The sequence below is a fragment of the Spermophilus citellus genome (genome assembly GCF_964194105.1).
Source record: "Spermophilus citellus genome assembly, chromosome: 19".
In the NCBI taxonomy this organism is placed as follows: Eukaryota; Metazoa; Chordata; class Mammalia; order Rodentia; family Sciuridae; genus Spermophilus; species Spermophilus citellus.
In genome coordinates this window covers 17,467,017-17,493,719 of record NC_138201.1, presented here as the reverse complement: position 1 = coordinate 17,493,719, position 26,703 = coordinate 17,467,017, and the positions used below count along the sequence as shown (strand labels likewise).

The following is a 26,703-nucleotide window of genomic DNA, read 5'->3' as shown; positions in this document are numbered from 1 at the left end:
TCTTTGTTGGTATGTGGTGCTGAGGATCGAACCCCGGGGCCGCATGCATGCCAGGCGAGCGCGCTACCGCTTGAGCCACACCCCTAGCCCTACGAACCCTCCTTTCTGAAGGGGGCATTGGAGGCTGGTGCTGGAGACCGTGAGGCACAGGAAGAAGCCTGCCTTCCTGAAGCACCTTTTGGAGCAGATCTGCCCGCCATTCAGAGACACTCATTTTGGATTTCACATGAACAAAAAAATGAGTGCCACTGCTGAGCTCCAGAGACCTGGCATTTATAAGTTAACTGTAGTTCTGGGAATCACTGTCACTAATGCAGAATTACACTATAAGCATTCAGCTATCCCCTGTGCTAAAACCAAGGCAGGATGGTTCGAGGGAAAGTTTTGTTCCCTTGAAGTACTGATGATACAGTTTTCCTTTTTAGACTTATCAATCCTTCAGGGAATCATACTTGCCCCTGGCTTGGGAAATCAAGAAGCTCAGAGACAAATCTGTACCACCACGTGCACAGCTGTAAGGTCCCCAGGAACACAGGGGAGACCCTTTACCACCACTGGGCATGGTACTTTTCCTGATTACTGGGTTCCCCTATGAAAATTGTATTTATAGTATTCCACAAGTCAGCTCATTTTCCCTGGCACAAATTTAAGTAAACATCCAAACATTTTCAAACTTTTTGGAGACGTGGTGGAGTGGAAAGAAACACGTATGGAGATGAAGGGGAACTCAGAAGCTTTGCCTCCTGTCCAGTCTCCCTACTCCAAGCTTATGTGGCTCTCAGGCCTGTGATGAACTTCTCAAACCTCAGTTCCCAAAATTCTAAAATGAACACATGGCTGGGCGTGGTGGTGCCGCCTCCAGTCCCAGCCCTCAGGAGCCAAGGCAGGGGGATCACCTGAGTCCAGGTTTGGGGGCCAGACTGGGTGCTATAGCAAGAACTCGTCTCAAAAGTCAAAAGCAAAACGAGAGAGAGAGAGAGAGAGAGAGAGAGAGAGAGAAAGAGAGAGAGGGAGGGAGGGAGGGAGGGGGAGGAGAGAGAGAGAGAATATCTTTTTTTGGTAGATGGACACAACACAATGCCTTTATTTTTATGTGGTGCTGAGGATCGAACCCGGGTCCCGCCTGTGCTAGGCGAGCGCTCTACCGCTGAGCCACAATTTCAGCCCAAAGCCTTGTTATTTTGAGATGGGGTCTCACTAAGTTTCCCAGGCTGACCTCAAACTTGTGATCTTCCAGCTCAGCCTCCTTAGTAGCAGGAAAAAACAGGTGTGTGCTGTCATACCCAGTAGCCATTTATTTTTATTCTTTTAAATCAATCCTTCCTCCTTCCTTCCTCCCTCACTCCCTCCCTCCTTTCTTCCTTTCCTCCCTTCTGCTAGACATTGAACACAGGGGTACTTAACCACTGAGTCACATCCCCAGCCCTTTTTTTCATTTTTAAATTAAACAAGTTCAGTGGGGCTTGGAGGTGCACGCCCATAAGTCCAGCAACTCGGGAGGCTGAGGTAGGAGGATCACAAGTTTGAGGCTAGCCTCAGCAACTTAGTGAGGCTCTCAGCAACTTAGCAAGAAGAGATTCCAAAGACAGAAGCTCGGTCACCGAGGCCTGGCTTCAGGACCCCTTACATTTTTACGTCTCAACATAAAAAATAAAAAGGGCTGTAGATGTGGCTCAGTGGTTAAGTGCTCCCTGGGTTCAATTCCCAATACCCCAAACAAAACAAAATAAGGAAAATTCTATGTATCATCTACAGACTCGATTGCTGAAAATAAAATTTGCAGAGGAAGGGGCTTTGGTGAGTGCCCTGTAAGCATACATCATCAGCTATCTTTCTTGTAAGAATTTTATAAAGAAGATGTTGCTTTGCACCTTATAAGATGAGCAAATGGGAGCTTCCAGTGACTAAGGAACTTGTCTGAAGTCACAAGGTTAAAGAAGTAGAGCCGGCTGTGAACCTGAGAGCTGTCTTCCGTCACCCCACGCCACCTTTTTACATTGATGTGGCCTTGTTGACTGGAAAATTTGACTCCAGTTTCCCCCACGTAATGAGCAAGCTGGAGGAGGCCTGCCAAAGGCTCACACCAAGCGGCTCTGCTTACGGAGTGTGAAGAGGACAGGGCAGGAAGCCAAGGAAGAAAAACAGAACCCGCACTTCGCTTATTTAAACAGGACGGTGGCCAGCGCAGTTATCTCGGAACTAGTGAACTCCTCACAAGCTCCTCTCCAGCCTTCATGTGGTTGCCCTGGGTTGGACATCTGTACTGAAATCCAGGTGTGGAGAAACAAAAGAAGCCATTCATCCCAAAGATGGGCAGGCCCCACCCTTCATTTTGGATTGATGATCCCCTCTGAGAACCCAGGAAAGATAAGAGAACATGACCTGCAAAACCACTCCAGTCTACAAACACTATTTTGAAAAGAATTTTGGAGGGCATTCGGGTCCCCCTGAAAACTATTCTCAGATTCCAGGTTAAGCACATTTTAAGAATTTTCAGGAATAAACTGAGTTTCTTTGGGAATTTAAAAAGGCTTAAAGGCTTGGTGGCACATGCCTGTAATCCCAGCTGTGTGAGGCTAAGGCAGGAGGATCGCACGTTGGAGGTCAGCCCCAGCAATTTAGTGAGACCCTAAGCAACTTAGTGAGAATATGTCTCAAAATAAAAAATATAAAAAGGGCTAGGGTTTTTGGTTCAGTGATTGAGTGCCCCTGGGCTCCATGCCCAGTATGGAAAATAAATAAATAAAAGGCTCAAAACCACATGGGCCCTGACTAAGTAGAAGGCTTCTAAAACACCTCAAATCTCGGATCAGAACCTCACCAATGGTTCTGAAAAGATCAAGGAAGAGCCCTCATTTGGCAGATGTGGAAAATGGGTTTCAGTGACTTAAAGGAATGATTCCGATGCTGGAAGGGATTCCAAGGATAGAGGCTCGCTCACCAAGGCTTGGCTTCAGGACCCTTTATATTTGAGGACTGTCAAGGCCACTCTCCTGTGCTCCAGAACCACCCGTCTCTGCCGCCTCTGCTCATTAAGCTGAGCATCGTGAGCACAAAAATCTGAAGTGCTCTAAAATCTGAAAATTTGTTGTTGTTTTTAGTGGGCAGATGCTCCACCACTGAACCACACACCCTGCCTGCCAAATCCTGTGACTTCTTGGAGGGCTGACAAGATGCTACAAGCAGAAAATTCCATACCAGGCAGCCTTGCTGCACACATTAAATTATTTTAAAAATATTATATAAACTAACAGTCAGGACTTGTATGCAAGATGGGTATGGACCGCATGTGAATTTCGTGTTTTGACTTGGGTCCCACCCTGGAGATCTCTCCTTATCTATATACAAATATTCTAAAACCTAAAATGGGAAATGCTTCTGTTACCCAGCATTTCAGATATGAGATTCTCCATCTGTATCTTCACAGAACTTGTTTGGTGAGCTCTAAACATGAAGCGGCCCCCTGGAGGAGCAGCCATCTCAAACTCTTCTCTCACCTGAAGCTGCCACATCCACTCCTTCAGTGGGCCCAGCTTCTCTAGTGAGTCTCTGTTTCTACTTTGTCTCCCCAAGTCATGAACAAGGCGGCAGAGACAGGGTTCCATTAAGTCAGCTCATTAGATTCAACTCACTCCTCTGTTCAAAATCTTCCTAATCAAAAACATCCACATTCGGGGCTGGGGATGTGGCTCAAGCGGTAGCGCGCTTGCCTCGCATGCATGCGGCCCAGGTTGGATCCTCAGCACCACATACCAACAAAGATGTTGTGTCCGCCGAGAACTAAAAAAATAAATATTAAAAATTCTCTCTCTCCCCTCTCTCTCTCTCTCAAAAAAAACAAACAAACAACAACAACAAAAAAAAAAAACAAAAAACATCCACATTGGGCTGGGACTGGGCTCAGTGGTAGAGTGCTTGCTTAGCATGTGTGAGGCACTGGGTTCGAGTTTCAGCACCACGCATAAGCAATTAAATAACTAAAAAATGTCCATCAATAACTAATCAAAATATTAAACAACAAAAAGAAAACATCCATGTCTTTGGCAGCCCCACCTGATCTGGTCCAGCTTGACCCTCAGTACTCTGCCTCCTGTCACCCCTGGGGATTGCACATACCCCTGACTCCTGCTGTTCCTGAAACCTGCCCAGCATATTCCTGCCTCAGGGCCTGCTGTCCACTTTGCCTAGCGTGTCCTTTTGAGATTCTCCTGTGAGCTGCTCCCTCGATCTCTGCCCACCTCTTCAGGGAGTCCTTTCCTGAGCCTCCTGAGCAATGCCCTTGGCTCCCTGCCTTGTTTTTCTTAAGGTACGTAGCGCCTGAAGTTGCGTTCCATATTTGTATGCTTGTTTGTCTCTCCCTGGCCCCCGTGAGCACCAGGAAGGCAGATTTATTGTCCAATTGTGTTCTTTTTTTTTTTTTTTTACATATTTATTTTTTAGCTTTAGGTGGACACAATATATTTATTTTATTTTTATATGTGGTGCTGAGGATCGAACCCAGTGCCTCACGCATGCCAGGCGAGCGCGCTACTAGTTGAGCCATATATCCCCAGCCCCCCAACTGTGTTCTTGACCCCTAAAATAATAGCTGGCCCACTGCAGACCTTCTGGAAAGTCGACTCTCACTTTAGGAAGCTCTAGGCAGGCAGTGCTGTGAGGCAGGGTCTAAGACACTATGCTCTAGAACCCAAAGCCCAGCCCTTGAAGTTCTGGCCCTGGAACGACTATGGACAAATGATCCAATCTCTCAAAATCGCAGCCTATCAGAAACATTAGGAAAAGATCTTGTGCAGCCTGTAGCCCAGGACTGACTGCTGGGAGGACTAAGTGAGATGACAAATGTCAAACAGCACAATGCCTGACGCATAGTCAGCGCTCAATACACACCAGCGATGACTCTTACGGAAATAATAAGATTATTGTTACCTGGCAAATGAGGCAACTGAGGCCCCAAGGATACAGGACTGACCTAAACCACATGTGACGTGAGGTCATGGGAATCAGTGCTGCAGAACCCTAAGATCACAGAGTGAACTGGGGGGAGAACCTGAAGGGGGGCTGCAGGTTTCCGCTTCTGCTCCCAGGCTGCCTCCTTTCCTGCCTGGACTTCCCCTCTACCCAGTCCAGCACCCAATATTCTTATCTAAACCAGAAGGACGATATTGTCTCAGACAGGATCAGCAACAGCAGGTAACCCATCTGATTTTCTCAGATGAATCTCATGCAAATGCCATTCTGGCACCTGTCACGCACACCAAGAATACTCACAGAAATCTGTCCCGTACTTGAGCCCCACTTTGGGCACCCAGCCCTTGCTTCGGAAGTAGTGGTAGGCCATGTAGGTGGTCCTGAAGGTGGGCTGAATGGAAGTGAAAACTTGCCAGAGTTTCAGTATCGTCAAAGGTTCCTAAAGTCATTTAAAAAGAAAAGGCGTTATTGGGAACACGTATTCACTCACCAATCAACAAACGTGGAGCTAAGGTACAAACCGAAATCAATGTGGTACCCCTACCAGAGGGAGGCCCCCCGGAAGGCCTAGACTAGAGGGCACAGCTGCCAGGCACATCTGGCTCGTCCTAATAGCGTAAAATACACACCGAGTTCCAACTCAGTATGAGAACCAAAAATGAATGAAAACTAGCTCCATAATTTTGGATGTATTGGGCTATAAAAACTATGGAATATGTTATTAAAATTAGTTTCACCTGCTTAAAAAAGAATTTTTAAAAATGTGGCTACCAGAAAAATCTAAAAATGATACACATGGCTCCCATCCGAGACGTGCATGATATTCCTCTTGGACAGCGGGGCTCTACAGGACTCAGAAATGGCAATATCTGGGACCTGGGGTGGAGCATGTGCCTGGCCTGCAGGAAGCCCTGGGCTCTATCAGTAGCAGAAATTAAAGGGACGGCGGAGAAAGTGAAGAAAGAAAAGGTGACATCTGAAAATGAGAAGTAGCCAAGGAGAGGCGATGGTGGTATGGGGGTGGTGGTGGAGTCTGGGATGGACATTCTAGGTAGAGGAACTCGGAGTCACAGCACACTGTGAAGTGTCAGCTGTTTCCTATGGTGATTGCAGGGTGGCCAGGAGGGGCAACTCATGGCTGCTGCTGCTACCCAGCTAGCGATCTGCTCAGGAAAAGATCCCAAGTTCAAAGTTCAAGGTGCCGGGGCTGGGGATGTGGCTCAAGCGGTAGTGCGCTCGCCTGGCATGCGTGCGGCCCGGGTTCGATCCTCAGCACCACATACAAAGATATTGTGTCCACCGAAAACTTAAAAAAATAAATATTAAAATTCTCTCTCTCTTAAAAAAAAAATGTTGCGCATAGTCCCACCTCAGGGGCTATGTACTTGCCTTAAAAAAAAAAAAAAAAAAAAAAAGTTCAAGGTGCCATTTCTACCAAAGCATGTTATTTTTACACACATAAAAAATTCGAACCCTCGTCAGTTAGGGGTGTCTGTATCTTCCAACAGGTATCATATTCACATCGTTTGAAAATCAGAAAGTATAAAAAGCATCCAGTGTAAAGTCTGCCTCTCCTCCTGTCCCCAGTCCCCTGGTTCCTCTGCCTGGAGGCAACGGTTCTACAGTCTGCTGCTGCTGCTTCTACTTTTTCTTCTTCTTCTTCTTCTTTTTTTTTAGTACTTTTAGTTGTACATGAACACAATAACTTTATTTTATGTGGTGCTGAGGATCAAACCCAGGGCCTTGCACGCACTAGGTGAGTGCTCTACTGCTGAGCCACAACCCCAGCTCCTAGCCTCTGCTTTTTAAGGGGGCAAGCCACTATATAAAGTCAAAGGCTCTGGCGTTATCTGAACATATTACCTACCTATCTATCTATTTTGGGGATCAACTCAGGGCCAAGCACTCGCTCTACCCCTGAGCTACCCCTCAGACCCCTTCAATCTTATTGTTCTTTTTCAGTATTTTTCTGACACATTTCCTGATTATCATATATTACGCTTCATCTCTAGGAACGAAACTCAGTCTACAAGGGTTCAAGCTGGCTTTCACCTCAACAGACACATTCAGAACCCAGAGCGAAACCTTGAAGAAGAATATCCAAGTCCTGTTTTATTCACTAAGAATAGATAGGTTTGCTTGGTTTTGCTTTGTTTGTGGTGCTGGGGATTGAACTCAGGCCTCAAGCCACATCCCCAGCCTGAAACAGACACAATATATTAAAGCACTTTGAGAATTAGCACAACTTGCTTTTTTTTTTTTTAAATTTTTTTTATAGTTGTAGGTGGAGACAATAACTTTATGTTGTTTATTTATTTTTATGTGGTGCTGAGGATCGAACCCAGTGCCTCACGCATGCGAGGCAAGCGCTCTGCCACTGAGCCCCAGCCCACAACCTGCTTTTAACACTCAGGAAACTTAAATGAATTGTGTCTGAACAAAACACCTTACCTTCTCATAGTAAATACTGAGACATCCCAGGGCATAGACCAGGAAGAAAGCCTGAAAGCAGAGCAAGCAGAAAATGCTCATTAGAAATAGGTCCACAGGGCTGGGGATGTGGCTCAAGCGGTAGCGCGCTCGCCTGGCATGCGTGTGGCCCAGGTTCGATCCTCAGCACCACATACCAACAAAGATGTTGTGTCCACCGAAAACTAAAAAATAAAATATTAAAAAATTCTCTCTCTCTTAAAATAAATAAATAAATATTAAAAAAAAAAAAAAAAAAAAAGAAATAGGTCCACATTCTTAGGAGTGGGAGCACTGTAGTTCAGTGGTGAGCGCTTGCCTAGCAGGCTCAGCGACCTGGGTTCCTTCCTTGGCATCACACACACATACACACACACACACACACACACACACACACACACAAAAAAGCCACATTTTTGAGAAGCTATTGTATTGGCTGAGATTTTTTTCCACCATGAATACAACTTATCTATTTTGATACATCACATATAAACAGAGTATAGCTTCTCATTCGTTTGGTCTTATCACTGAGATACATCTCCAGCCCTCAAATTAATGTTCTTTTTCTCCTTTTAACTTATTATTTTTTAAAATTTTTATTTAATTTCCTGGGGACGGAACCCAGGGCCTTCAGTATGTTATGCAAGCTCTCTACCACTGAGTGACAGTCCCCATACCCCAAAGGTATGTTTTTAAATCAGCAAAATTATCATATATTTTTATCATAAATGACTCACTAAAATTTCAAGAACTGAGAAAAAAAAATCTTAACATGAATGTTACAAACTGGTTTAGATCAGTAAAAAATAAAATTATATATATTTTCCTTAAAAAATTGAACTGAGAAAGATATCAGTAACTAATAAAAACAGAAACCTTTGCTAATTGGATTGCCTCCTGTAAAAGGAAATAACCATATTAAGCTGAGAAAAATATAGAAAAAAATTGTGAAATGTACAGGGAATTGCAAATTTTGCTTACGTTACAAAATATAGAGTAGACTTTGCTTATAAAATACTGGGGTATACTGAGTGTGCCTAGTTTGCTAGCATGTTTGGGGCCTGCATTCAATCCCCAATACTGAAAAAAAGAAAAGAAAAAGTCAAACAAAATACTGCCATGCACAGTGGCACCTGCCTGCATTCCCAGCTACTCAGGAGGTTAACGAAGTATTCCAAGTTCAAGGCCAGACTCAGAAAATTAGTGAGACTCTGTCTCAAAATAAAAATATAAAAGGGCTAGAGATAGCTCAGTGGTAGAGTGCTGCTGGGTTCAATTCCTAGTACCACACACACAAAAGAAGAAAAATGAAAAAAAAAATTTAGATAGGCACACTGGCACACGCCTGTCATCCCTTTGATTTGGGAGGCTGAGTCAGAAGGATGGAAAGTTCCAGGTCAGCCTCAGTAATTTATTGAGGACCTCAGTAACTTAGCAAGACCCTGTTCAAAATAAAAAAGGCTGGGGATGTAGCTCAGGACTGTGCCCCTGGGTTCAAACCCTTGTACCAAAACCAAAATAAGTTTCTCAGCTCTCCTGTCAAGCATCTCCACTGAGTTATGTGAAATTCCATGTTCTACTGTATGAAAGACGCTGGAGAACCAGCCTTCAGAGTTGGCCTGGTTGAATAAAATCACTCTTAAATGGAAATAAAAAGAGCTCTCTGATGAAAATAATAACGTCCACACAGCCACGTGTTGTTGGCTGTACCTGTCTCAGGTGATAGAATCTACAGGTACAACTGAGGAGGCTCCCCAGAGACTGATGTGCAGCAAGTAGTGGCTAAATGGTGGCTCACAGGAAACTGGGTTACTTTTTTCTTTTCTTTTTTTATGCTAGGGCTGGAACCCAGGGCCTTGCACAGGCTAAGCACATTCTCTATCACTATGCTCTGTCCCCAGCCCTGATTTTTCTTTTTATACATGAAAGCATGTAAGAAGATATGGAAGACTGAATTCATAACCAACAGCAGGAATGCCTAGTGGGCTGAACGCTATTTTTGCAGGACTGGGGACTGACCCCAGGGCCTCATGCTGGGCAAACACTATGCCACTGAGTTGTATCCCAGTTGTGTGTTATATATTTTAAATGAATGAACTTTTTTTTGGTACCTGGAATTGAACCCAGGGCACTTTTTTTTATTTTATTTTATTTTTTAGCTTTAGGTTGGCACAATGTCTTGTCTTTATATTTATGTGGTGCTGAGGATTGAACCCAATGCCTCATGCACGCTAGGCGAACTCTACCACTGAGCCACAACCCCAGCTCCGAACCCAGGGCACTTAACCACTCACTGAGCCACACCTCCATCCCTTTTTTAATATTTTATTTTGAGACAGGGTTTCCTTAAGTTGCTGAGGCTGGCTCTAAACTTGTGATCCTCCTGCTTCAGCCTCCTGAGCTGCTAGGATTACAGGCGTGCACCACTGTACCTGCTGTACCTGGCAAAATGGATGAACTTGATAGTATATAAATTACATTTCATTGAGCTGTATTTTTAACAAAGCTGGTGAAAATTAGTGACATAATATTCAGCCAATTTGAAATCTTGATGAGAAAAGAAATGCTTAATAAACCCCTTAAATGCCGCATGCAATGATATAAAAATATCCCCTAAAACACACATCTTTTTTTTCTTTTTTGCAAGGCTGAGGATTGAACCAGAGCCTCTTGCATGCCTGGCAAGCCCTCTACCACTGAGCTACACCCCTGGCCCCCACACACATCTTAGAACCAATGAAATAAAGGCTGAGGAATGAAGTTGGCAGGCCAACTTCGGAAGCTGCCAATGCCCATGTCAACACTTAACTGGAATCTTCAGTTACTGCATGACACTTAGAACTGTGTTTGAGGTAGGTTCCTGCCTACAGTGCACGGTGCTGAACACACACGATGAAAACCTACCTCTTCTAGGCTGAGCTGCAAATACTCGAAGATCCTATATGGGTTTCTTCTGCACGTTAATTTCTGTCTTTGCACCACCTGATGAGAAAGTAATACCATCAAACACACACGGAACACCCGGTAGCACCCCAGGCCACATAGAAGACACAACATTTTGCAAGGAACATTTTTCTGATGACTCTCAAGCTGCACATGCTATTGGGTAAATACTAGATTTTTTTTTTTAATACAACTTATGGAGAGAATGCAGCTTTGATTTTCCCCATTGTTTTAAATTTCCTTTTACTCATGAAATATATTTTTTCCTGCAGATCATTTTGTGGAATTGTTGTGTTTTATTTTGTTCACTTGTATGTGTCTGATTTTTTTTTTTTTTGGGGGGGGTACTATTAGTACTAGAAACTGTACCGGGGGTGGGGGCCCAACTGCTGAGCTACATCCCAGCCCTCTATTTAAATCACCTATTTATTTATTTACTTACTCACTTATTTATGCAGTGCTAGGATTAACTGCTACTTTGATACGGGGTTTCATGGGGTTGTCCAGGCTGGCCTCTAACATGCCATTCTCCCACTTCAGCCTCCCAAGTCACTGATTACAGGTGAGCACCACTGTACCTGGTGGGCTCTGCTCTCCTTAACTTACTTCCTCTTTGGGGGCGTCATCCCCCTCGCTCACAGCACACACCTCTTCTTCCACGACGAGCACATACTCATGGTCAGGCCCTTTCTCTCCAGCATGGATAAGACCCGTTTGCTGACCGCCAGCCTCAGGCTGAAGGCCACGCAGGGGGATGAGGACATCTCGGGGCAGAGGTGTAGTGTCCTCTCCCACCCGTGCATCGAGGCCCTTGGTGGGCAGTGGGTCATGTGCAGAGTCCTCCTGCAGGCCGCCGTCTGAGTGCCTGCTGGGCTCGTCTGACTGTCCAATGTCTTCATTCATCTCAGAAAGGTTCTCGGTGCCCACTGTGCTTCCCAGGGTGGAAGCTATCTCAGGGTCAAGTGTGTCATGCACCTGAACCCCTTCGTTCCTTCTGACACAAGGATGTTCAAGCGGTTTTGTGTACTCCTTGAGGATCTCGTGCACAGTTCTCGGGTCCTGCCCCTGTCTGTGCATGAGACTCGCGGCCCATTCGACACGACGCTGGTACCTGCCAGGGGAAATATTGTCAGTAACTCTTGAATTTTAAAACTGAAGACAACAAAACATATACAAAAGACTGGAAGAGTTGGGCACAGTTTCCTGGAAGCTTGGGAGGCTGAGGCAGGAGGATTACAAGTTCAAGTCCAGCCTCGGCAATTTAGCAAGGCCCTAAGCAACTTAGTGAGACCCTGTCCCAAAATAAAAAATAGAAAGGGCAGGAGATGTGGATCAATGGTAAAATGCCTCTGTTGAAGTCCCAGTTTAAAAAAAAAAAAAAAAAAAAGTTCGGAAGGTGGTCTACTAAGTGCTAAGACATTTGAAGCAATTTCACTGAATGTTGGATTACAGGTAGAGGTGTTCTTTATACCTTTCGGCATTTTCTACATGCTCTGCAATAAGCATGTACACTTTCTTGTTTTTATTAATAAAGCTTCATTTCATTTGCTTGATTTGAAAAAAAATCAGCCCCCATTTTGCAAAGTATGAAAATGTGTGCAATTTAAAACTAAAAGACACAAGTAAATAAACAGAGACAATGGCCACCTTTTATCAGGATTTGCTTTGTTATCATTTTCAATTTGGGCTACTGCAGTGTTTTCTGATAGATATTCCATTCATCCTACAACTAGGCCCTTTGTTGAGTACTGGAAAGCAAAATGAGAATTACAATATTTAAAAAAAATTTTTTTTTTAGTTGTCAATGGGTATTTATTTACTTTTATGTGGTGCTGAGAATCGAACCCAGGGCCTCACACATGCTAGGCAAGTGCTCTACCACTGAGCCACAGCCACAGCCCATCCACTAATATTTTTCCACAGGACCAAACAGCTTCTTCACCATATTGGAAATTATTTGGCTTATCTAGCTATGTGCAAATATTCTAAAAGAAATGGTCCATTCCCTCTAATAATTTTCATGGTATATTTTAATGACAAAATGCACATAGTTTTTAACACTTCCATCTGAACACTTCCCATACTATTAAAAAAAAAAAATCACAGGTGAAAACACAAGCCCTGCCGTCAGAAAGAAGAGCCCGTGCCAAACCACGCTGCGGGCTGCGTTCCTGCGCCTAAGAGCCACTGTGTTGAAATCTGAGGACCAACAGAAGGCTAACGAAACTGGTGACATCCAGCACTTTCTGTCTCTGCCTTTAGCATCAGTCTGTAAAGACCCTAGGACACGGCCAGGCGCAGGGGTGCACGCCTGTCATCCCAGTGGCTCAGGAGGCTGAGGCAGGAGGATGCGAGTTCAAGGCCAGCCTCAGCAATGATGAGGTGCTAAGTAACTTAGAAAGACCCTGTGTCTAAATAAAATACAGAATAGGGCTGGGGATATGGCTCAGTGGTTGAGTGCCCTGAGTTCAATCCCTGTGTCACGGTCTGAGAAACGCTACAGCTCCCACCCTTAACGGGGAGACTGGCTTCTGCTGTACCTAAGAGACCCGTGGCTGCTCACCAGGGATCATCAGAGTCCCCACGCTGTCCACACCCGTGTTTATCCTGTGGGCAGATGCGCACGCATCTCTACACACCAGAAACCGAGTTCTAAAGACTGAGAGCCGGCAAGGACACACACACACCTGCCCCACGATGCAGTAGGAAGCAGTAACGCTGGCATTACCCACGTTCTGTGTGTCGCCGTGACTTGGCCGCTTACTTGCAACTGTGTGACAAAACAAATCACCTTTGTGCTTTCATTTTCCTAAACCCATAAAACGGGGACCCTGGTACTACTATCTGCAGGGACTTTCACAGGGATTGTTTCTTATATTTGGTGGGAAAAGAAAGGAGCTGTCCATAAGATAGCTGGTGTCCTGTCACCTGTGACCTGGCCACTTGTGCAGAGTTAAAAGCACTTTCACGGGAGAGATCTAAGAAAGATCCTAGCTCTTCCTACCAACGACAGCACTGGCCCTGCAGGCTTCCTAGGTCTGTGAGTCTCTATTATTTGAACACGAATTTTTCTGTCAACACACATTTTTGTGAAGAAGAGATATACCCCCTCCCCCAGTGCTGAACTTGAGCCCAGGGTCCTGTGCACGCCAGGCAGGCCATGAACTACGCTCCCACCACAGGACCCAGAGGTTCATCACCTTACCCGCCCTTTCTGGGAGAGGCATGGAATCAAACCCAGGGCTTCACACTTATAAGGCAAGTGCTCATCAAATTCCTTAACTCACAATATACAAAAGACCACTGAATTAAAAGTCCAGCGCTGGGGCTGGGCGCAGTGGCATATGCCCATAATCCCAGCAACTCAGGAGGCTGAGGCAGGAGGATCACAAGTCAGAGGCCAGCTATGGCATCCAGCTTAGATCATAATTGTAATGCGGGTTATAACTTACTTCTTTGATGAGATTACAGGCAAGTCTGTCTTCATACCTGTAACAACAAAGCAGTTCTATTAGTTTCAGACAAATTTTCCTTAAGAGAAAAAAAAAAAAAACCACACTACAGATCCAAGGAAAGTCGTACGTCCACGAGGTTAACTGTCCTGTGAGCCACACCAACGGGCAATACGTGCCATCCTTCCCTGCACCCACGTGCCTGGCAGGCTCTGCTCGCCAACCAGGCCGCTCCCGCTGGGCTCTGATTGACCTCAGAATGCTCTGTTCAGTGCTCTGCCAGGCAGTGGTGGCGTGGATGGAGATCCCTATCCCTCCGACCGCTCACTCCGGCATCCAGACAGGAGCCTGCAGGCCGGGAGAAGGGGCTCTGCCCTTCTGTGTGCCTGCAGCCAGAGAGGCGCACTCCACGGCGGGGGGTCTGGAGTGTGGGCTTGGAAGTTCTGGACCCCGGCTCTTGCTCTGGCCAGAGTGGCGCATCTTTCTTTCTAAGTGCTCACTGGGGTTTTGTTCTGTTCTGTTCTGTTCCTAACTCATTCTGCAAATCAGGAGACTAGGGAGCAGCAGGGTTGCTGTTGACAGCTGATGAATTTTGGGTGGTTTATTAAGCAGCATCATCATGACAAGAGAAAACTGGCAGAGTGGACCCCATTAGGATTGCAGGAATTAATGTACTTAAAATACCTAAAATAGTTACTTAAAATAGTTTCTCTCTGGGTGGTTACACAACCAACAGTGATATACTAATTCAGTTGTTTCACCTTTATTAAAAAAAAAAAAAAAAAAAAAGGTTGCTTTTTACAACTTAACTTTGTTTCCAGGCAGGGGGTGTAAGTCTGTAATCCCAGCTGCTCAGGAGGCTGAGGCAGGAGGTCTGCAAATTTGAGGCCAGCCTCAGCAACTTAGAGAGACCATGTCTTAAAATAAAAAGCACCAGGGATGTCGCTCAGTAGTAAAGAGTTCTTGGGTTCAACACCCATCCCAAAAAACAAACTAAACTAAACTTTGCTTTGCAATCATGTAATACATTTACAAGATTTTCAAGTCCAATCTATAAGGTCTCACATCTCTCCATCCTGTTTCATCTCTTTCCATAAGCATTTAAAAAATTATGGTTTATCCTTTCATATTAATTTTTAAATTGATTTTTTAAATCAAATATGTAAAACATAAAAATTGTTGTGGGCTGGGGATGTGGCTCAAGTGGTAGCGCGCTCACCTGGCATGAGCGGGGCACTGGGTTCCATCCTTAGCACCACATAAAAATAAAATAAAGATGTTGTGTCCACCAAAAACTAAAAATAAATATTAAAAAAAAAAGTTCTCTCAAAAAAAAAAAAAAAATTGTGCTAGGGATTGAACTCTGGGGCACTTGACCACTGAGCCATGTCCCCAGCCAAATTCTGTATTTTATTTAGAGACAGGGTCTCACTGAGTTGTTTAGGGCCTCGCTTTTACTGAGGCTAGCTTTGAACTCTTGATCCTCCTGCTTCAGCCTCCTGAGCCTCTGGGATGACAGGTGTGCACCACTGCGCTCAGCAAAATTGTGCATATTAATGGGGATAATGTGATGTTTTCACACGCGTCTACATTGTGTAATGTTTAAATTGGATTAAACGTCTCCTCAATCCTTTCATATTTAAAAAGCATAATATAAACCTTCCTTTTTGGATGAACGACAGCACACTGCACATTCCCTTACCTGGCTCTCTTCATTTAATAACTCACCCTAGAGGCCCCTCCTGTCGCGTCTCTAGAGTATCAGTACATGAACATGCTGGAGTTGAGGCCACTCTCCTTTTGGATGGACATTTGGGCTGCTCCCTTTCTTTGGATATTAGAGACAGTGCTGCCAGACAGCCCTGTGCTATTTCTTTTCAACTTTTGCTAGTATGTCTTTAAAATAGATTCCTGAAGTGGGATTGCTAGGTTAAAAATAGCAACAAAGTCCTAACTCAAAAGCTAAAACAAAACTACTAGGAGACAGAAAAGCCAAACCATACTGTGTGTATGCACAAATATGGAACAAGGAAGCCTACCACTAGGTACAATTATAATACACCAATAAAAAAAAAAAAAAAAAAAGAACAAGAAAATCTGCCAAAGTTGGATTTGGCGATAGTTTTTTAAATATAAGACCAAAAGTACAAGCAATAAAAAAAAAAAAAAAAAAAGATAAATTGGACTTTACTGAAAACAAAAACCACTTCACATCCATTAGAATGACTATTAAAAATTAAACATAAAATGAACATATGATCCCGTAATTCCACTCCTGGGTATATATGCAAAGGGGTGAAAACCGAGAGTCAAACAGATACTGTAGACCAATGGCTACAACAGAATTTTTTGCAACAGCCTAAACTTAGAAACAATTTGTTTGTTAATAGATGAATAAATTTAAAAAAAAGAAATTGGTTCGTCCATACAGTGGAATATTATTTGGTATTATTTGGTCACGAAAAGGAATAGAGTTCTGATATCTGCTAGGGAGGGATGAACCTTGGAAACATTATGAAGCCAGGCACAACAGAACAAATATTGTAGGATTCCACTTATATTTTGTAAAAGTTCCCTAGAACTGAAGGGAAAGAGAAATGAAAGAAAAGAAAAAAGTCGATGTGTATACAGTTTTGTGAGACACTGTTAAATTCTTCTAAGAGCTACAGCATTCGCACTCTGACCAGCAATACAGCCAAGCCCGTGTTTCTCAGGGCTTCAGCAATGGAGCATGTGGCCAGACTTTTGGAATTTTGCCTGATTGCTGAAATGGTATCTCAGTGCATTTTTTATTTCTCCACTTTTTTCTTTTTTTAATATTATTTTTTTTATACCTTTATTTTATTTAAGTGGTGCTGAGGATGGAACCCAGTGCCTTGCACAAGCTAGGCAAGTGCTCTACCACTGAGCTACAGCCGCAACACCTTCTCCATCTTCTTATTTTTTTTTTCCTAAAAATCTGGATGCAGTGGTGCACACTTATAATCCGAGCAACTTGGGAGTTTGAGGATGGCAAGTTGGAGGCCAGCTTGGGCAACTTAGTGTGAACCCGTCTCAAAATAAAATAAAAATTACAAGGGCTGGGGGGTGTAGCTCCGTGGTAGAGCAATTGCCCTGGTTCCCTGGAGGTGGGGGTGAGGAGTTTAAAAAATCCTTTCTAATTATGTTTGAACATGTTGGTGTTGGTTTCTGTACCCCCACCTCCCATTGGGGATTGAACCCAGGGGTGGTCTACCACTGAGCTACACTACACCCCCATCCCTTTTAAAATTTTTATTTGTTTGTTTGTTTGTTTGAAGACAGGTCTTGATAAGTTGCCCAGACTGACCTTGAACTTCCAATCCTCCTGTTTCAGCCTTCAGAGTCACTGGGATCACAGGCATGCACCAGTGCACCTGGATATAGATTCTTCAATAACTACCATGAGCGTTCCTTAGAAAAATACACAAAGATGAACAAGCTAGTGAGACCTCTGCATATTAGTATGTCTTAATAAATACGTCAATGTCATGTTTCTTGTTATAAGTTCTATTTTTGAAAACAGAACCCTTTTTTTTTTTTTGGCGGGGGGGAGTACCAGGGATTGAACCCAGGGGCACTCAGCCACTGAGCCACATCCCAGCCCTATTTTGTATTTATTTAGAGATAGGGTCTCACTGAGTTGCTTAGGGCCTCGCTTTTTGCTGAGGCTGGCTTTGAACTCTCGATCCTCCTGCCTCAGCCTCCTGAGCCGTGGGGATTACAGGTGTGCGCCACCACACCCAGCAAGAACACTTTTCTTTTGATAAGAATTATCTTAGTTGCTCTTCTGGGCAGTAAAGTTGTCAGTGTGCCCTGTCACTCTCCTCTAGAACTTTACTCACCTGAGATGTGTGATCACAAATGAAAGAAAATGCTAATTTGCCAAAGAACTGAATGATGTATGAGCTTACCTTTCCACTTAGCAACCAGCTTAGGATCTGAAATTGTGAAGTTCGGCCGGCTTCTGGAAAGAATGCCTTTCCCAAAGTAGCCCTTTTGAAAAGAGAGAAAACAAAGTTCATGTTCAGTTACCCACTTTTTGTAGCTGGGGAGGAATATCAGCATTCGGGCTAACAAGAGGTTCACCCCACTTTTCGCCGCTCTGTTTCCCCTCTGACAATGTCACGGTGACTTGTGTTGACTTCAGGGTTTTATGTCTCTAATCTTTTGAAGAATAAAGGTTAAATTTCAGTGCCCCTCATTTACCTCATTACTAAAGATTTCAATCTGGAAACGACAGATTGAGGGTGACAGAGACGTCTTCTCCTTTTGGTCATAAACACATAGAGGGTTGAAATAATAAAGGGGACACCCTTTACCTTCCACTGTAGATAGCATAACTAACTAGAATACAGACTGAGCAGGGCCCTTAGGAAGCCACTTGCAAATGAAGGCTTCTCTGCGGAGCTGTGGGGAGACAGGACCTAAGTGGGGACTTCGCATCTCACCATCGAGAAGGCCACCCACTTTTGTATAACATCTCCAGAGAAGGCACACGAACAGAGACAGGAAGCTCATCAGTGGTGGTCCTGGCTGGGAGTAGGAGCAGGGATTATGTGTGATGGCACAAAGAACTTTCTATGGCGATGGGAACATGACCGGACCGTGGGCTGGGGATGCAGCTCAGCAGTAGAGATTGTGCAGAGCATACACGATGCCCTGGGTTTGGGAAAAAGTACCTAAAAAATTAAAATAGGGGCTGGGGTTGTGGCTCAGCGGTAGAGCGCTTGCCTAGCATGCGCGGGGCCCTGGGTTCGATCCTCAGCACCACATAAAAATAAATAAATGGAATAAAGGTATTGTGTCCAACTACAACTAAAAAAATAATAATAAATTAAAAAAAATTAAAATAGGATTGTGATGATGGCTGTACCACTTTATGAATGTATAATCCCCGGATTAGACATTAACAATGGGTGGGGGCCCTAAGCCACACAGCAGTCAAGCTGGTTGTAAAAATGCCACTGGTGATGAACAGGCTACGGAAAATACGAGAACACAACAAAACACAAAACAGAGAGAGAGAAGGCCAACCACCAGCCAGCCCTCACACAAACCCATGACTGCTAGACAACAGTAAAAACTAGAACTTGACCTCATCTAAGAACTTGCAGGGACAGGAGAGAAGCAGAGGAGGAGCCGGGGCACACTCTGAAGCCACCACTGTCTGTCTGGGATCAGTGCCACTCTGTGGCTACGTCTGGGACTGCGATGGCGAGTGGGGGCTTCCTGTTTTGCTTGTCACATTCCCACACATCCTCGGTCTTCTGTTTGTCTGTACAGTGAACGAGCTCTGACAGATGAGAACGGCCAGCCGACTGACCCCCTGTCTGAGGCAGGTCTGCGTCTGCCATCTCATCACCCCCTGGGTGCACGGACCACACTGCGAGGGAGGAAGCCGCACTCTGATGGTTAGTTCGAGGGGACGGGAGGGAAGGGATGGCCTGCTCAGGGTCGGGCACCCGTTGAGGTCGCACTTACCTTCCCATACAGCTGCTTAATGTCCTCGGGACTCCTCACAATCACGTTGTTGTTGATTATTTCTGCGCAGAAGATTCTGAATTTCTTAGGATCTTGGTCCTGACCAAGAGGGACTGGCAGTGGAGACTCGTAATTCTCATACACCCTCCTTTTCCTCTTTGGGGCGTGGAAAACTGCTTCCGCCATTCTTCAGGGCAACTGTTCTTTAAAGAGCCGATGAGGAGGACAGTCCATCAGTAGTGACACTGATCAGAAGCACAGAGCCAAAAACTTTGTAGTCTGTGCTAAAACCAGCATTTATGGTCTGGGGTTGGGGCTCAGTAGTAGAGCGCTTGCCTAGCACTCATGAGGAACTGGGTCGATCCCCAGCACCATATAAAAAAAAAACCTAAATAAACAAAATAAAGGTATTGTGTCCATCTGCAACTAAAAATATATTTAAAAGAGCCCAGTATCTATAAAGTGATTAATTAAGAGGCATGGAATAATAAAGAACATGGTATAAGTTGGGTGCAATGGTGCACACCTACAATCGTAGCAGCTTGGGAGGCTGAGGCAGGAGGATCGAAAGTTCAAAGCCAGCCTCAGCAACCTACTGAGGCACTAAGAAACTCAGTGAGACCCTGTCTCTAAATAAAATACCAAACAGGGCTGGAGATGGGGCTCAGTAGTTGAGTGTCCCTGAGTTCAATCCCTGGTACCCCTCTTCACCCAACAAAAGAACACGGTACAGCTGGGCACATCCTGGCCACTTGGGAGGCTGAGGCAGGAGGATTGTAAGTTCATGGCCAGCCTGGGCAACTCAGTGAGACTCTGTCTCAAAATAAAAAAGTCCAGGGATATAGCTCAGTGGTGGAAGGCCCTGGGTTTGGTTCTCAGTACTGCAAAACAAAACAAAAAAAACAAGGGGCCAGGATTGTGGCTCAGCGGTAGAGTGCTTACCTAGCATGTGCGAGGCCCTGGGTTTGATCCTCAGCATCACATAAAAAAATAAAATAAAGATATTGTGTCCAACTACAGCTAAAAAGTAAATATTAAAAAAAAAATAATCAGGGCTGGGGATGTGGCTCAAGTGGTAGCGTGCTCGCCTAGTATGTGTGAGGCACTGGGTTCGATTCTCAGCACCACATTAAAATAAAGATATTGTGTCCACCTAAAACTAAAAAAAATAAAATAAAAAATAAAAATCACAGTCACCAGGAACATTTTAATCCTCAGAACTCCAAGAAATCATCAGTTTTCTGTCTATCTACAGTGAACCACACTGAGGCTTAGTGACATGCTCAAAGTCACCATGCTAGGTCTCCTGGGAGCAGGCACAACAGGGTTTTTGCCTGTAAGGATTACTGCCATTGTTTCACTCAGCACCTTCCTGGGGCTCCTAATATTCAGAGGTGCTGAGGCTACCAAGATAAGACCAAGGGAGACCTTGTCCTCAACAAATTAAACCTAGTGAGCACCTTATTTTCCCAAAGAGGACCTTAAAATCTAGTTTAGACATTGGGCCAATCAGCTCCCAGACATGGGTGGGGGTGGAGTGCCATCCTATGAGTTGAGCGCCTTGTACACTCCAGAGGCATTTAACTCAGGAGAGCCCGAGTGCATGCAAAAGTTAATCACTAGCTCAAGGAGCAGCGGATGGCCTGTCACCAGGTGAGAGACAGGAACCTGCTGTTCCCTCAGCATCGGGTCTGGACTGGATTTAAACTGAGAGCTCAGGCAAGGCGGATGACTGAATGTGTGAGTCATACACATATTTAACCTGCCAGACTCCAAGCCCCTCTCAAGGGACAAAAACGAACAGCTCACCTAGGTCCCCATATTCCACACCAGCACCTATCAGGCAATGGACGAGGGCCTGGGACATCCAGGATGTGGCCACAGCTGGGGGGAAGAGGGGGCGAGCAGCTTCGAGGTTTTCACGACCACTAAGAAATTAAAAGCCTTGTCCAATGCGTGAGGATGCCTTTGTGTTAGTGCTCAAGGAAGAAGTTGTGGAATAAAATGAAGACACAGAAAAACACAGTATGAAGAAGAGGTAGAAGAATTGATAAATCGATTACAAAGAAACTAGGAAGTCACAACCCTCCTAGAATGGCCAATCTGTTCTAGCAGCAACATGCTAGAATAATTTTTCTTGAGCTGTATCCCTAGCCCTTTTTATTTTATTTTGAGACAGGGTCTCGCTAAGTGGCTGAGGCTGGCCTTGAATGTGTGATCCTCCTGCCTCAGCCTCCTGAGTAGCTGGGATCACAGGCATGAGCCACCATGCCTGGTTTAGAATAATTTAATTACTAGTTAAGATCCCTCAATGGGATACATGCTGAGCATCACTGTATGTACTGATGCACATACCTATTGCTGTGTAGTGTTTATGACAAAACCATGCCTACTGTATACTGATAGGCAAGGGCATTGTGACTAAGCTTTCACTTTACTTGATGACTTAGGCCACCACCCAGGCCAACTATCATGTCTAGTACTCAACTGAAGAAAAAAAACAACATTTTATTCCAAAACTGAAAATAAACAACGCTGTGTTAGCGTTTCTGAAGCAGGATGTTGGTCCCCAGTAAGGGAACTCTTAGGGACTTCCAGGAACAATCTGGACTTATCAGATTGTCAGGTTTATCGCTGAAGCTCTGTTCAGTTCTTGCCTTGTTTGGGTTTTTTTTTTTTTTTTTTTTTTTGGATTGCTGTCATCTGCTTAAATAATCAAGACTGAGTTATGAGACTAATTTACCGGATCAAAATCTGACAGTGGAAACCTGGGATTCGGATGATTCTAAGGCACCACCAAGTTTGGGGATGGCCGCTCTCTGAAAACTCCTTCATATTTAAATCAGTCAAATTTTGTGTACTTCAGCTATGTCAAAGCAATGTAGCTGAGTCCTAAGACCAATGATCTGCAGTTAGGAATATTGGTTACTGATAATTGGATTTATCTGGAGTATAACTGCATTCTTGGTAATATCTTAAATATTCTCCACTTCTTGATAAAAATTAATTACTTCCTAATAAAGCCCTTGTTTATTAGTCAAATATCTTCAGAAAACAGAATGAACAAGATACATACAGCTAGACTCTATATTCACTAGTTCTATATCCATGGATGCATCCCTGAGAGAAAAGATGCAGGAATAAAAGTGACTATATGGTAAATGTGTACTGACCTTCTCCCTGCAGACTCTTGTCATTATTTCCCCAACAGTAAGTTTAACTACCATTCATGTAGAATTTACATTGTATGATAAGTGCTCTCGAGATGGTTTAAGTATATAGAAGGTTGTGCTGAGGTTACATACAAACACGACACCACTTCATAGAAGGGACTTGAGCATCCTCAGATTTTGGTATCCATTGGGGTCCTGGAACCAATTCCCTGTGGATGCCAAGGGAAAACTTCACTAACCCAAGACAAGGGTCCCTAGAAAAAACAGTTAACCTCATAATCCAGTTTCAGGGTGAATTGTGCCTATGTACTGTGTGCAGTGGTGCATGCCTGTAATCCCAGCAGCTTGGGAGACTAAGGCAGAAGGATCACAAGTTCAAGACCAGCCTCAGCAATTTAGCAGGATCCTAAGCAATTTAATGAGACTGTCTCAAAAAAATAAAAAGGGGTGGGAATGTGGCTCAGGAGGGTTCAATCCCCGGCACCAAAAAAACAAAGAACAAAAAAAAGTCCTCTGTCTATGTGACAATAATATGTGCATCGAAACTCTGGCTCAAATCATGAAAGTCTTTCATACATGCAAGCTGTCATTGTTGTTCTGTGGCCTTGCACAACCCAGATTCTTCATCTTCAACTTGAACAGGACTGGAGGTCTGTGAGGCAAGTCCTCAAAATGTCAAATATAGTCAAGCATAGGGGGCACATCCCTGTAATCCCAGCTACTTTGGAGGCTGAGGCCGGAAGACTGTAAATTCAAGGTCAGCCTGGGCAATTTAGAACCTGTCTCATAAGAGACTGGGGTTGTGGTTTGGTGGAGTGCTTGCGTGGCACGTGTGAGGCACTGGGTTTAATCCTCAGCACCACATAAAAATAAAACAAAGGTATTGTGTCCATTTACAACTAATAATAATAATAATAATAATAGATAAGTAAAAAGATCTGGGGATGCAGTTCAGTGATAAAGCACCTCTGGATTCAACCCCTAGTACCACCAAGAAGAAGTCAAACAAAGAGCCATCATATGATCCAGCGATTCCACTCCTATGTGCAGATTCAGGACTGACAACATATGGCAAAATTCGTACATAAAAGTTCACAGCCGTATTATTCATCATAGCCAAAAAGTGGAAGCCATCCAAGTGTCCATTAACAGATAACTGGCTGACAAAATGTGCTCTATCCATATCATAGAGTATTATTTGGCCATAAAAAAGGAAAAAGTCCTGGTACATTCTACAACATGAATCAGCCTTGAAAGTGTTATGCCGAGTGAAAGAAGCCAGGTACGGGACTGGGTTTGTGGCTCAGAGGTACAGCCCTCGCCCAGCATGCCTGAGGCACTGGGTTCAATCCCCAGCACCTCCTAAAAAAAATAAAGATATTGTGTCCACCTATAACTAAAAAATACATATTAAAAAAAAGAAGCCAGGTACAGAAGATCACATGAGACTATAAATATGAACTATCCAGAAAAGGCAAATCCCTGGAGATGAATTAGTGGTTGCCAGGGCCTGGGGAAAGGGGAATGAGGAGCCATGCTAATAATATGGGATTTATCTTTTTTGGGGGGGGTTGATGAAAATGTTCTAAAATTAGACTACAGTGTAATAGCTGCCCAATGCTGAATATATATAGTCAAGCAAAGGGGGCACATATATTAAGACCATTGTGTGTGTGTGTGTGTGTATATATATATATATATTTATTTATGATGCTGAGGAACAGACCTGTACCATGTGCACGCACGTGACCTGTGAGAACTGCGATCCTCATTTCAAATCACAGACAAGGAAAGGGAGGCTCAAAGAGGACAGGTCATTTATACCCAAAGCCCCCACTGCTCAGGGACATAAGAGGGAAGGCAGGGAGGGAGGGCATGGTAACTAGACTGGTCTAAAGAGGAAGCCTGTCTGAAGTACAGGAAAATGAATAGGTAAGATGGGGTCAGTAGAGATAAGGAGTTTGCAAGCAAGGGTTGTGTTTGTTGTTGCTGATTTTCTGGTGCTGGGGATGGAAGCCAGGGCCTTGCACATGCTAGGCAAGTGCTCTACCACTGAGCTACCTCTCCAGCCCTTTAGGAGACAGGGTTTCACTTAAGTTGGCCTGACTAGTCAGAAGCTTGTGATCCTCCTGCCTCAGCCTCCCAAGCTGCTGAGATTACAGGCGTGGGCCACCACAACTGGCTCAGTACTATTCTTATTCCCAATGTACAGATGAGAAAAGTGGAGGCGGGGGCTGAGTGCTCCTATAAAGGATTGTTACTTTTCATTTCCCAAACCCCAGCATGCCTGGGTTAAGTATATTTACTTTCTATCAAAAGTAAGCGCCTGTTCTTTATTCTTTCCTTGTGCCAACAACTTGACACCTTTTAGAGGCTGAGTAAAAGCCTATCCAAGAACAAATGACAGGGGAGGAAATGGTTCCACTTAATTTTTTCCAACCCCCTAGGACCAGGCGCCAAACATGCCTCCCACCCAGCAAAGCTCTCTGTCTCCTGATTTAAAAACACCCAGCTCCAATTGCAATACCTCCTGGGCTCAGGGAAACAAGGATGAAAGGGATAAGGCAAACAAATCCTGCCTCTGGGGAGCTTTCAAGTTACAACATATAAGACACATAAACAAAGGACCAACCTTTGAAGGGTGCTGTCAGAATTAAATGGGTAATTTAGTGCAGAAGGAACCTTACAAGTCCTACCACTTGGGATGTGCTCACCAGATGACAGATGCAACTGCAATAAACAACTGCACATAGGCCACCCTCTGGGCAGCACCCCTTTTTGTCTTCACTTGTCCCTTTGATGGTTTCCTTCCCTTTGGGTCCCCCTCGACCCAACCCCACTAGAGGCTGAGGCTCCTCAGGGGCACAGGCACTGATGGACACCCCAAGCCCCTAGTGCAGGACAAGGCCCAGTGTCCCCACGAAGAACCTGAAGACGATCAGAGACTCCCACCCAGAAGACCCTTACCATAATGAAGCAGAACCCCCCACCATATTTAAAACACACAAGTTCCTCTTTTCTACCAAAAAAAAAAAAAAAAAAAAAAAAAAAAATCAACGTGGGATGGGACTTCCTATTTCTTGGGAGACATAAGTTACTCTGTCTTGCAAAAACGAAATGTGGCCGCGGACTTGATGATGATGATGTCACTTCTGCTTTTGTAAAACCTCAGACTAATCTTAAAAAAAAAAAAAGATAAAAAGCACTTTCTGTGAATTCAAGAGGGAAAAAAATAACCTCTTACTTGACTCCTATAAAAATGCAAAACTCCAAGCCCCCCCCCCCCCGAACTTGCAGTCAATAAACCTTCCCGAAAATTCCCGGGGTGTGCAGGCTCCAGGGTCCCGCATGACACCGAGCGCTACAGGTGGGACATCGCGCTCCAAGCCCGGCCGACCCGGGAAATCGGCCTCTGGGCCCCGGGAAAGTCTCTGGGCCCTTTCCGCCCTCGCCCTGGAGGGCTTCCGTAGGAACCCTGTCTCTTCGGGATGCGGAATTGGCCCACCAGACTGGGCCGCGGCGCCCCACGCGTCGCGAAGCCGCCGGCTCCTCTGGAACCTTACCTTCCTCAGCGCCACGCGCTTTCCGTTACCTGGGAACGCCGGCCGGGGAGGGCGGGCCGACGCCGCTGCCGTCAAGCAGCGCGGCCGCAAAACGAGCCGAGTGCGCAGCCGCAGAACTGCGGCACGCCCCGCCCATCCCGCCGCGGTCTTAGCGGAGTGCGCCTGCGCACGGCCCGAAGGCGAGTGTTTTCTGCACCCGCGGGGCTGCGAGCGGAGGCTGCAGCTGAGGCTGCGTGTCCCGGGTTTCCATGTCTCTTTCCTTGGCGTTGTGCGCACGGCCTCTATGCACAGATGCTGTTCTCCTTGATTCCTCTCAGCGATCCTGCAAGAGTCATTTTGCACCTGAGATACGAAGCTATCTGTGCAATGTCATAAACTTCATTAGAGAGCTTGTGGCCCTTCGGAACCAGCTCTGGGTGCAACACGTGGGTCGTTAGAGCGCATGTGCATAGCTACATCCTGGGGAGGGGGGTGCTCTCTCTACTGGACACGAGACCAAAGCCAGGGTGTTGTAGTTTTGTGCATCTTAACCAGGACCTCAGCCCCAGAGGCCAGCCTAGTTAGAATCTCCATCTTTGCCCTCATTGACTGTGATCTTGACCGAGTGACTTGACTTTGTGACCCTCAGTTTTC

The 26,703-nt window shown here is 44.9% G+C and overlaps 1 protein-coding gene across 6 annotated transcripts in view; it reads right to left on the bottom strand.

Moving 5' to 3' along the window:
- TSEN2 (tRNA splicing endonuclease subunit 2) overlaps window positions 1-26,217 on the bottom strand; it is a 32,875-nt gene extending 6,658 nt beyond the window's left edge. The window contains exons 1-8 of one of the 6 annotated variants that reach the window (XM_081276319.1): window positions 26,071-26,217; window positions 19,335-19,537; window positions 17,765-17,846; window positions 13,833-13,869; window positions 10,987-11,491; window positions 10,342-10,419; window positions 7,420-7,470; window positions 5,269-5,407 (exon numbers count right to left, since the gene is read on the bottom strand). In XM_081276319.1, coding sequence (XP_081132445.1) covers window positions 5,269-5,407; window positions 7,420-7,470; window positions 10,342-10,419; window positions 10,987-11,491; window positions 13,833-13,869; window positions 17,765-17,846; window positions 19,335-19,520 — 1,078 coding nt within the window. In that variant the 5' untranslated portion in view covers window positions 19,521-19,537; window positions 26,071-26,217. Of the gene's footprint in view, window positions 1-5,268; window positions 5,408-7,419; window positions 7,471-10,341; window positions 10,420-10,986; window positions 11,492-13,067; window positions 13,151-13,832; window positions 13,870-17,160; window positions 17,265-17,764; window positions 17,851-19,334; window positions 19,538-22,639; window positions 22,714-23,083; window positions 23,096-26,070 lie in introns of those variants that run through there. The other 5 variants (XM_081276320.1, XM_081276322.1, XM_081276321.1 and 2 more) reach the window with 5 other exon arrangements.
- Between the last annotated feature and the right edge of the window lie 486 nt (window positions 26,218-26,703).